Source organism: Schistocerca cancellata, chromosome 1 (genome assembly GCF_023864275.1).
Source record: "Schistocerca cancellata isolate TAMUIC-IGC-003103 chromosome 1, iqSchCanc2.1, whole genome shotgun sequence".
Lineage (NCBI taxonomy): Eukaryota > Metazoa > Arthropoda > Insecta > Orthoptera > Acrididae > Schistocerca > Schistocerca cancellata.
In genome coordinates, this window is record NC_064626.1 from 986,048,817 (window position 1) to 986,061,672 (window position 12,856).

A 12,856-nucleotide genomic window follows, 5' to 3' on the forward strand; every position below is an offset into this window, starting at 1 on the left:
TCAAACCAGACGAAGCACGTGAAAAGGAAGGGTACCCGTATAAATACGGACGGAGCGCCTGACGTATAGCAATGGCTACCTGGTAAAACTTAACTGTTAAGCTTACGACTCGAACCAAACTCCTGTAGCTGTATCGTCATTCATTCGACCTAAATTGTGTCTCGTATTACAATGGACCAACTTTGTTTTGATTTGGAGGTGCGGCCTAAAACTTTTCTGTCCCCTTGAATTTCGAGTCTCAAATTTCAGGTGCGGCTTAGATTCGGGAAAATTTTTTTCCTCGATTTCGAGTCTCATTTTTCGGGTGCGGCTTAGATTCGAGTGCGTCTTAGATTCGAGTAAATACGGTAGATCTGACAGGTAGGGGCTGTACATTAGTGGGATCCGAATGGCTTCAGATCAGCAGGCACCATCCATTACAGATAACCACAGAAAAGGCCTGCAGTTTTGGCCCAGTGTGGAAATCCACTTGTGTGGCCAGCTATTCATGAGCCACCCAGATATATAAAGGCCTGACAGTGAAAGGGTTAAGTGACAAATGGCATTTCTTCTTAACAGTCTCAGAACCTGGTACTAGTTGCACATACATATACAATGGCTTTTAAAGTGGTGGTGGGGGGGGGGGGGGGCAAATTTTATTGCAAGTCTTCTATTTATTTATCGAGTTTAAAAATTTAAATTGCTGCTAATTTACTCGTTGAGAGCTGTAATCTTATATTATGTCTAAGTTTAACAAACTAGAAAGGAGGATCTTAAGGGCACTCAACACTGAGGTTATCAGTAAAGGTAATATGAAAAGTATTACAATTAGAAACTGCATTTATCTTGAGGCAGCACAACTGATGACATGCAAACACAAAGACTATATATTAAGCCAGAATTTGAGAATGGGGGCACTTAGCTACTTCCAACAAAGTTTGTGCAAATTTCAAACTTTGCAAAACTAACTCACCCGCATGCTTAAACTCAAATATTTAACACATTACCTAATTTTGAAAAGTAATGAGACATCTGAAGCTGTCTGATACATGGGAATTAGATTCTTTAGAAAACTGGGGGTTTAGGGTATCAGCATCACCCATCAGTATGTGCAAACCAATTATGTAATTAACAACTACATTGATAAATACAAAAAAATACCATGTGTATGCACACTCCTCCACATGTGAAGCAGGACGCTGCAGGGTAGAATTTTTTAAATGTAAGGAAATGAATTTTTTAAATATAAGGAAATGAATTCTTCCTTACCCAAGATTAAGCATGTTTCTTTGCTGCCACGGAATCTATTAATGCAAACTTTACAGCATATTTAATTTATTATAGTGTGATACACACATAATTGAAAGCATATTACATTCTAGCATTTATCTGTGTCATACTCACATGAACTCCTCCATTACTTTTAGTTTCTTTCTTCTCACTCTCAGTCTTATCTGTTTTTTCTCCACCTTCTGTTTCTTCCTCTTCTTCCTCAACTTCTTCTCCTTCTTCCGGTTCCTCATCTTTGGTTTCTTTCTTAACCTCTTTTTTAGCCTTTTTAGTCTTCTTTTCCTTTTTGTCAGGTGTCTCCCCTTCCTCTAACTCCTCTTCAGCATCATCCTCTTCGTCTTCCTCCTCGTCTCCACCTTCTCCTTCCCCTTCACCTTCTTGCTCTTCAGCCTTCTAAAATTTAGTTATTTCATGTAAGACAATGAATATAGATGTGCAATACAATGTCAAAAGGTAGTAACAAAACAGCAAAATATGGACCCATGCAGCATAAAAACATTGTCAACAGTGTTGCATAACTGAATACATTAATGAACAATTGAAGTAGATAAACATGTTGGAGAGAGGATGGTGCCCCTGTTACCATAAAAAATTAAAGTTTGAACTGTAGTATGACAAATCCAGCTATCAGACTCTTGGATCAGCAGATATGTGCATGCTCCATCTCTAACGTTATGTACTGAGGTTACAACATACTTAGTGCCAAGGGTATACCTTGAGTACATTTACTCTGAATACAATGCTGCCAGACTAACTGTTATGGGTAACAATTCTACCAGAACCATCAATTACTACTAACATTTTACTGATTATAAGAATGTTTTTCTTCCAAATTTGTAATTCAAAATACACAGTATCATCATAGTCACACTTAACTATTGCTGCTGAGCTTAACTTTGTATACTGGTTAATATATTATATAGGGGTTGTCTCACATTTATAGAGCTTTTGCTATTGAGGTCACATGCAGATATATTTTGAAGAAATGAAAGGACACATCTGGGCAAATGATACTCATATTCAAACAGACTCAAGATTTCCCAATATGTCAAAGTGCTCAATACAGTATTGAGGATGCTCAATCAATCATGTGACACTTGACTCTCATGGCGACAGTGCACACAGGATACAAGAGAAACTATGAACTAGACACAACAAACTACTGCTATGCTTAAAAAATAATTCTGTGAAATACGGGAGGAAACAGCACAACTCCATCATGTTACGAACTATTGTATTTGAACATGTTTGCAATTAAATTTCTCGTACACGTATGGACACTACGTACAAACATTAAAACTGCTATTCCAGTAAGGGTAACATTCATTCAAAGGCAGAAATGTTATCCTTCAAAAGACATTCCTTGGTTCTGAAGCCAGATCAATATTTTGATTATGAGAGTGTGTAATGATCTAGTAAGTGGGTTACAAAAGAGTAAGACAGTCACTGTTCTTCTATTAGAATATTAGATGTTACCAGCTTTTAATCAGCATTGATAACACAGTGACATTAAGGTGAGACAAAGAAAATAGGTCCATAATGAAACATCTAATGAATGAACTCAATCATATTAAACTGATTTGTTGTGAAAGAATTAATTTATGCACCACAACTGTAATACTGTTATGAGAAAAATTACAGAGGCAGGACACATCATGGAGATAGTGCCGACATCAGTAGATCACAGGCCAAGCAGAAATTCAATAATTGAACTGAACAATGATTGTGATCTTATATTTATGTATTACTTGCTGTTGTTACACATGACTTGCACCCTACATGATGTTACATCACACTGCCAACAATGGGAATCTATATTGTGTATACTGTCTTTAGGAACATCTGCCATGTTTAAACTGCAGTGTGACTGAATCCATTTCTAGTCAAAATTGAACAAAAACGCAACAATAATATTAATTTCTGCAGGGGACTGCAGAACTCTTGATAGGGGTCAATGCCATAATTACATGCTACAATGTTGACACTCACGATGACATATGACGAGAATGAAAGAGGTTGTCAGATGCTGGTTCAACATAGCCAATGAGAAACAGGTGGGCGGACAATCCGTTTGAAGACAGAGATATTGTAACATTCTCACATCAGTATAGAAGTGATCTAAGAATTCATGAGCAACTATGGAAATATCTATAACTGTAACCCAATAAACAAAATTATTGTAAGCCCAACATATGTGTTGTTAAACAATGGATGAGAAGTGCTTAATTTGACCTACGTGGTGTTGGTGAGAAAGGGATTGTTTTAATAAATGTGTCATCTTGCTGCTGTCTATACTGACGGCACATTGTAAAACTGTTTAACTGTGTTATCAGAAAGTTACTGCACTTCCCTCACCATTAATCTCTTCCATTCATAAATTTTTGGCACTTGAGTGGGCTGCACTGAGTGAAGCCACACACCACACACCCATTGTGAATGTCTAGGTGGGTGTTGGTATGTCTGATTAAATAGGACTGATCATGTTCAAATCTAGAAGAGGAATAACCTGCTGTAATGCATTGCTTGATTTTTGTGGAAATATTTGAAGTTCCGTAACAATTAAGATACCTACATCAGTTACGGAAGGAGTCAATTTAAACCTTCAGGCCTCTTCAGAGATTTGGAGAACTGGGGCTAGGGTGGTGCAGTTTATACCTTCAAGCTGTGAAAATTATTCCAGCCACAGATCATGGAGACAATGAATTTGACATATCAAATACACACTGTTTAGCTCTTTTTACATAATAGAGCATTTAACAGCAGCAAATAAGTACTCACTACTGCACTGAAAGCAATTCCACTCTATTAATACCAGCTCAGTGGAGTTATTTTATCCACTCACAAGAGATAACTGGACAGGAAGTGCTAGGAAGATATAGTCTTTAAATCAAAAAGTGAACAGCACTGACAGGAGAAGTTGCCTTTCCCAGAAGAATGCCACAGCTGCCATACAGGGTGACTAAGTATCAATTTCCCTCTAGCATTGCAGAACAGCGTGCAGAGATTTCTGTAGATTCTGTCTATATGCGTTAAGTATTATTAATAATGCATATCTATATTCCATGTAGTGTAACAGCACTTTGGGGAAAGTGAACACCCCTAGACAAGTCTGCACAATGTGACAACAGTGAATCCTAAACCATGCTGTGGCTGGGTACCTTTGTGAAACACACTATAGTTCATATTTGTGACATAGTGCACCTGAGAAAATGGGGAACCGCCAGTTCGTGCTTTGTTTTGCAGACTTATGAAGGAAAGAACAGCGTGACTAACAATCCAGTGACCTACCTTCCCTAAATGCTTCTAATCTTCACCCCTGCCTTTCAACCATTACACTTGCTGATTGCAATTTATCCCTCAAAATAGACCTACTTCACTCAGATGTGGTACATACTGTAGTGATTCGAGAATTTCTGTATAAATTCTATCTACCGTCTCTAATACATGATGTTCTGGATATAAGTATGGGATGGTAGAATCCTACCTACTGCGTGTCTCATGTTTGTGTGCAGTTGCAGGAAGAAAGACAAGGTGGACAAACAGCACCGACAAGTACCTGTCAGGCAATCCACAGATGCGTGTGTAAGGAAGAACCATGGAGTTTATATGCAGCTCTGTGCTTATGGGGTCACTGACTATTGTTATTAAAACAAAGATAGTTGAAAAAGAACTCTTGAGAATTCTTGAAGTAACCTTGCTATATGCAAGACTATTTTCTGAGCCATGTTAAGAAAAGTTATGTTATCTAAGCCAATTATCTTAACTGTAATTCAATTTGTTTCTGACGTTCGATTGTACGAGGTACTTACTGGAAGTTAAATATGTTGAAATTAAGAGTTTTATTGTGTATCAAAGTCAAACACATCATTAACTGATGAAAAGTAAAGTTTGTATGTCAACTTATTTCGTAATTAGAAAAGAGTCTAAAAATTCCTGTACCTAGTGTTATTCAACGGAGAAGAAGTCCAGAGGATTTCCAGCAGCCGGCTATCCAGTAACTAAGAGTGGCTGTGAATTCCAAATAAGTCACCTTGTAAAGTGGAAGGTGGTTTGGAGGAATAAACCGAAGTAACCCAGATTCACACTAAGTCGGAAACACTAGAATACATTTAAAATTTGTTCTTAACACAGTTCATTTTACAACGCACATCGATTTTATAGCATTGAAACACTTATTGCCCTCATTTTTCCATTCCCTGCAATGCTAAATGTAGTATTTCCAAAGGAAAAAATGAATAAGATCTTTTTGTAGGAAATCTAATGTAGTTTAATGTTATACTTGGAAGTGACCTTTAAACCCCAATCCACCACACTCTTGATTTTTCGTATTTAATGCGTTACACCACCACCACCACCACCACCACCACCACCACCTACAAAAATCTGCAGCTACATAAATTTTTCCCCCAATTTTCCTTCAATTGACTGGACTAGTCCTGACCAACAAAAAGTGTTTTGGACAGCAGGAAGACAATAAGCTCTTCAGCCCCTAGTGCCATATACCTCCAGGTTTTATTTTTTCTTCATTATGTACGCAACTGAACCTTTTCTGACCTGAGTTATCATGTACAACACACATCACACTTGCAAAACTCCCCTGTTCATCATCCTGCTGAGCCCATGGGTGTCAGCATTGACTGCAAACTTCAGATTCTGGGAAGTAACACTGAAGACAGGTCTTTTTTCTAACTGAACGTGTTTTCACATGCTTCAATAACTCATTAAAGATGTGAAGACATTCTTTAGTTAATAGCTAACTATAAACTAATGTATAACTTATAAGCATTAAAATTTTGGATTTTGTATATGATATCTCGGGACTCAATGCCAACTTTATGTCAGGGAAGTGGGGTTTGTTTTTATATACACTTTGTTACGATGTGTGACTGCCATGTTCAGAAAAATATGGTCAAAATGCCAGACAGAAGGCTGCAAAAGACTTACCTTTCTACAATGTTAGGAGTGTTAAGTGTTCCTTTGCTTCACTACCGTCAGGAAATACTTTTTACAAATTCCACAAAAAATTAAATTAGGACAAGTATTGTTTACTTTATAGGGATCCATGTGCTATTATCAAGAAAAATCACAAATACTTTAAACAATTTTGCTACCATAATTCTCGTTAAGTATCTTACAACTGTTTAAAGTTTTGATATGAAGTGGTTTTCTTGAAATCCGCAGCAAATGAGAGGAATATGTGTAATGTATATGACTTTTTTGTGATGAAGTGACAATCAGCAGCACAGTTGTGTGTATTATTGCCCTGCTTAAGTCCTGAGGTTTCGTTTATATCACCTATAAAAAAATTCACAATGCTTAAAATAAAATTTTTTTGGGTCATTCATTGTTAACTAACATTAACATAATAGCCCACTATTACTTTTCACATGTGCTCTAGGAGGAAAGGATAATTCCAGTTCCATAGAAGTTGGCTTATGCAGTACACACAATCAACAATGAATGGTAAATTCCTTACACATTCACTGCTGTTTGTTATTCTTTAACAACAAAATCTTTATGTTAACTTTTCCCATTTCCCAAAGATTACCATTGAAAGGGTATGTACTCTGTAACAACAGGTCAACTGGCAAAACATGACCCAACCTCTTGTGTTAATAGTGATGTGTGTGCCTGCCAAATGCAAAAGCTAAGCACAATCTCAACAACAGCGATATACATCTCACTTTTGCAGTATAAGTACACTGAACATCAACAGAAATTCTCTTTGCCATTAGTTCTGTCCATTCATTATCTTACAGACAAGAGAGAGACTGCTGACAGAAAAGGAAACAGATTGTAACTTTGTATAATACTGAAGGAAGCATACAACGCAGTTACAAATTAACGATTATCTACTCATGAGTGGAAGTAAAAAGTAGCCATTAAGAAACCATACAAATCTGGTCTGGAAATGTTAATGCAAGAAAATACAGACTCCTTGAAACTTCAAGATTTTGTCCAAAGACCATATTTTTCAGAACACGAAAGAAGAGGCAGATTGCAAATCTCTAATCCAAAATGTAGAAGTGCCGGAATAGTAGGTTAACTGTGTGGAAATGCAGTACATGACACCAAAGTATTTTTGTGAAAATTGAAGAATTTGAGTCCAATACACTGCTTTACATCAATGTGACATGTTATGAAATTAATTGTGTGATTTTCTCATCATCAAATCCATTAATATTTGTCTTTTACAGCATACTCAACACACAATTTTACAAACTAAATGCCTTAACCATCATGGTGGCTGCTGTGTCATAAGACAAACTTCCTAAATTATCTTGTGTGACAAAGGATTCAATCAACCTGTGTTTCCAACCCACACGATTCAATGGACACTAAAAACAGAAAATATGATACTGTGCTAGCAATGAACATTGCAACAGCACACAAGAAACACCAATTTGGCATGAAATATCTTACATGCTTGAATACTTAAATGATTAGCATTTCCGAGCAACCACACAAATTGTTAGGAGAAACACTACCTCAATTCTCTATATAAGGAAAGTTTATGCAATAGGTTTCAATTCAATTCAGAAATATGCATTTGAATGTTGGGCAATTGGGTTCTGCCTTATTTAAGAAGGTTAAACACCCACCAGCACATCAATTTGACAAGAGGCAGGATCAAGGCTTCTCCAGACTACTGCGTATTGTACCATTCTATTGAATTCAACAGAACAGGAAAAATTGAACTGTTATTTTAAGATTATATGCTAACCTTAGCCTTGAGGAAATTAGAATTTTAAATGCAATTCTGACACTACGTAACAATCAGTTACAAGTAGGCCCATTAGTGAGCTGCTATCTTCAAATTTGTAGCATTTTTGTACAACAAAATTACAAATTTATTAATTTTTCATAAAAAAACATCAATTTCATATTACTGTATTAAAACTGCTAATTTTACATTATTTTTCCCCATTGCTGTTTCACAATATTATCCTGTCCCAGGCTATTCATGTTCATTGGGATCCCACGATTGACACACAGTTCATGAGTTCAGGAGGGCCATTCTCAATGTCATGCAGACATTAACAGGCCAATGCGACTAGTGTCCTCAGGAACAGACATAACAACTGCTGCAATTGTAATGAATCCAATAAGGTACACAACAGTATCACTCCACTATTCCCAGTAAGGTTAGGGCTACGGTAACTTCAACAGGTGGTAGTTTCATGTACTAAATTTTGCATGCCGTATACCCCTGAAGCATCTACAAATTGATTCATTTTTATTTCCTACTACAAAGCGAACACACAAGAAAAAATTATGTTTTCTATCTTTCCTGGTGAAGCAAGTGTAATGGTCAGTAGTATTGTTTCACACTGCTTTTGTTTAAGTGAAAATGAATCACCTGCTCCTAAATCAACAAGCCATTTTTAACCCCTGTTGAGTAGGGTGTTTTGGCAGAAAATAACTGCAATGATACTGCAAGAAAATACTGCACAAGCATAGAGGTGATATGAAACTTGTTTCCATGACTTTCACCACTTACCATTTGCTGCTACTGCAGTAGCAAACATTAGCCTAAAGAGTAACAACAGGTGGCTTTTTCAAGTAATGGTAACAGTAACAAGTAACACTTGCAGAAAAATTTGCAAAGGAACTTCAAAAAACGTTTAGGACTTCTCTGTTTCATAACAACAAATATGAACCTTATCTTACCTTGGCTGCTTTGCCTTCTTCCCAGTTTGCTTCTTTCTCCTCATCACTTATATCTTCTGTAGCTTTTGCAGAATCTTTTTCTGCCTTTGCACTCTCTTTCTTTGCAGCTGCTTCTCTGAGCCTACTTTCACAGAGGATTTAAATAAGAAAACAAAATAAGAAGAAAACATAATACATACTAAGTTTATGTAACTATACTTTAGTACATCTGTAGATGATGTTCATTTCAGGTTCTAACCATTTCATAATCATAGTGAAGAGCCCCCTCCCCTTTCTCCGTCACATAAAATTTCATCTATGCTTCATATCAATGGAATGCTTAGTACAAAGTAAGAAGATATGCCATTTCTTGGGGCATTTATCTCTTCAAAAATCTGTATTTGAAAACCTAATTAATCATTTTCATTTCTGTAGAGTTTCATCATTAGTAACTGCCTGCTTATGCTTTACACAGCATAGTACACATAATTCTTACATGCAATTAGTTTAGAGGTTTTGCTATCTCTCATTTACCATAGTAACAGAGGTCAACTGGTTTTTCTACACACATACCATTAAAAATGGTATTACTTATACAAACTATTCATTCCAAACACATGACATCACATTTTTACATGTAAAATACAGATAATCACTGGCATCTAAGCCATTATCAGCGAAATGCTTATCATGTGTTTTGCTTTTTCTTCTTTCAAACTACTTTCCAGGAATATTCAGTGTCAAAAGAAAAAAATACTTTGACCAGTTGACAATCCTCCTGTTCTGTATGATACATCACATTTTTTCAATCATTTTCATATGCTTTTTTAAATAATATTTTAACAGCTATTACCTCCTTAACTTTTGCATCTTGAGCCTCCTCAAACTCTCTGCATGAGCTCTTGCTAGATATTGCTTGCGGACCGTGTAAGAATCAACTAATCTCCTCTTCCTGGCGAGTATGGAGTCAGCTCTTCTGGCGAGCATGAATCTTGATAGGCCTCTTGAGCCTCTGCTACTAATTCTTCCCCTGAAGGAGCCACGGGGGGAGGACACATGGCGAGGAGGTCCACTTGAGGGTGGAGGCATGTCTGAATCCAGATGATCTGCTTTTCTGTGGGGATAATCTTCCCTTGAGCGGTCTCTGAAAGCTCCTGCGGACCGCCTTTCCTCGCGATATCCGCGGCCCCTCTCCTCTCCGTAACCTCCCTTATCCTCAGTGTAACTATAGCGACTATTGTAGTCGGTCCCACCCCCATAGCTTCCTTCATGGCTGCGTCTGGCAGATGAGGCCTGTATGCAAAGTCAAAACAAGAAAACCATTACAGGCATGTGCGGGATCCATTTACGTGAACAATTCGGCCATTTGTCTGAAATAAGTAACATTCACTGCAATTATACATCATGTTTCAGAATACTGAAATTCAAAATCAAAAGTTGAACAACAACATCACATTTTTCTTCTGCATTGTTGGGAAATTTCATAGAAACTCAATTTACAACAGTAACCATAAACAGCTATCTGAACAGCAGACAAGTAGAACTTGCAAGTCTAGGAATTTAATGTCTTACTTCACAGGCCAGTGTATCAGCATTTTTTTCCAGGCATTATCTATTAAATGTTATATCATAGCTCTTGGCTGACACTTTATAATGTGAAATAATCTGTCATCAACTTTTCACTCTTCTCTACATCTATCATAAATGGGCAGAAACAGTGCAGAATCATTTTTGATTTTGACAATCTTTTTATTACAGTTTCTAGTTCCATCATGGTAAAATCTATTTCCCAACAGTTACACACCCAAGACCATGCAGTAACACTTTAAAGTCATTTAACAAGTCTAGTGAACTATATAGTAAAATTGTACAAGGCCCAAAAGATGATGCACTTCAGATTCTGCTGCAACATTCAACCAAATTATTATTTTCATATGCTCTTAACGTCAAATATAAATATGAATCTGCAAAGAATAGATAAATTCTGCAAGCAGCTCTTGAATCCAAGAGTTCGTACGAGGAAGCTCACGCAATCACAAGCATCAGTTTGTTCAGAGTTCACACTTTGGAAAAGTAACCACATACTCAGTTCTCACCAGTGAAAACTTTCAGTCGTAAACACAACATGCACAATTTTAAATTAGTATCCACCAGAGGCTGCAGGCCCATTGCATCTGTGTGCATACTTAACTATTCTAATTTTACTCTTTATGACAACTCAGGAATGTCTTAGATCACAATTTCAACGAGTAGCTGCATCATTAATTCAGAGCACAACCTCCAATATTATCCCTATTACAATTCTAGCAGCTGAGCAGCAGTATTCAGTCATCTCAAATTCAGAATTTGCAATAATATGACTCAATGAAAAATTCCTCAAATTTTGGTATTTTACACGAAATGAGTTTCCACCAAGTCTTATTTAGTAAATGAAATATTCTGCACAAACCTGTACCTGCAACAAGGAAAAAAGAGATAGCATTTCCAGATTTCTCTTATTTATATGACCAACAATACCCTCAACAGAAGATTCCCTTTCTAAGAAAAGGGCTACACACTAAAGAGATGAGACCATGAAATGAAAATTCTTTGTCTCAACTGGTGTACATGACATGCAGATATCAAACTAAAAATTAAATTGAAGAAAATTCTCAACTGCAAAATATCTTAAATTATTGAATTTTTAATTGTACAGGAAGATGTATACTAATGGCAATTCAGATTTTTTACAAAACTTAACATTTAGATGAAGTATCTGCTGCAATGTTCATACTGGAATCATAAGGAAACAACATGCATAAAATGGAACCGATTCATACTCAAAATAATCATTTCCTTATTTATTTAGAATCTCTAACAACTACACTAATTTTCTGTCATACCGAGTTGATTTTTCTGAGATAGTGACCAGCAGCTTTCAAGCATGTTAGGAGCATAACAAAAGATTGTCATTAAAACACTCCTTAACAAATGGATAACAAAACACCTCTGACCTTAGAAAATTAATTTTTGTATGAACTGCCTTTCTGGGAAGGGGACATTCTGCGTAATGCATTGTTTACCTCATAACTTACACTATTTACTCTCCATAAGCTAGAGTATGCATGCATAATCGATACATGTATTCCAGTAACGAAGCACGGAAGATGTTCTGAGGCCAACTTTCTGGAATAAGTCAAAGTTATAACTATAACTGACTGCGGGCCTCAAATTTCGTAATTTTTAGCACTTCATCTGAAATTATTCCAATAACAATCCTGGGTTGGTTGATTGTTCCATCTTTTTCACTGATGTAGTGATAATGTGATTAGAAACTTGGCATACAAATTATAGCAGGCACATATTTTTCAACCACTATCAGATATGCAGAACATTAAACATCACTTCACTGTCAGCAGGTCACTTTCTTGGCCAGTTTCTAAATCAAGTTATTCATTTTCAATTGTGATTTGAAGACACCTTCACTTGCCAAAGTACTTTAACAATGAGCAAGGAAAATTTACCCAGATACAATTTCACATCACACTGTCAAAAAGAGTGTCAGCATCTGATTGAAGGCAAGATGATTTCCTACAGTCATATTATTCATTTTGACCTGAGCTTGCCAATCCATCTCGCCATTCTGTGTACTGGAGTCTTCATGAGCTGTGCTGGGCATGAAGCAAATGTCCCGGAGTTAGCGAATCATTTACACATTTGCTGACAGTTGGCAATCCCACAAGAGTGTGACAGCGTAATAGGTTGAACAATGGTCAAACTGCTTAACCTCATACAGATTTGTTCATGAAACCTGAAGGACACTTAAGCACTTCAGAACAACATTGCTTTTGCTGTCTGACAGTTCCTTGGTGTAGACTCAGTAATATTTCAAAATGCAAGAACTGATGTGAGAATTATTTTGAGACTAAGAATGAATTTCCAACCATCTATATTGTTT

General features: G+C 36.6%; 1 protein-coding gene across 5 annotated transcripts in view; it reads right to left on the reverse strand.

Annotated features, from left to right (window-relative positions):
* Positions 1–12,856, reverse strand: part of LOC126088498 (neurofilament heavy polypeptide-like) — a 79,196-nt gene that overhangs the window by 19,381 nt on the left and 46,959 nt on the right. For all 5 annotated transcript variants that reach the window (XM_049906674.1, XM_049906666.1, XM_049906640.1 and 2 more), the window contains exons 6-8: positions 9,773–10,212; positions 8,941–9,061; positions 1,384–1,662 (exon numbers count right to left, since the gene is read on the reverse strand). In XM_049906674.1, coding sequence (XP_049762631.1) covers positions 1,384–1,662; positions 8,941–9,061; positions 9,773–10,212 — 840 coding nt within the window. The remainder of the gene's footprint in view (positions 1–1,383; positions 1,663–8,940; positions 9,062–9,772; positions 10,213–12,856) is intronic.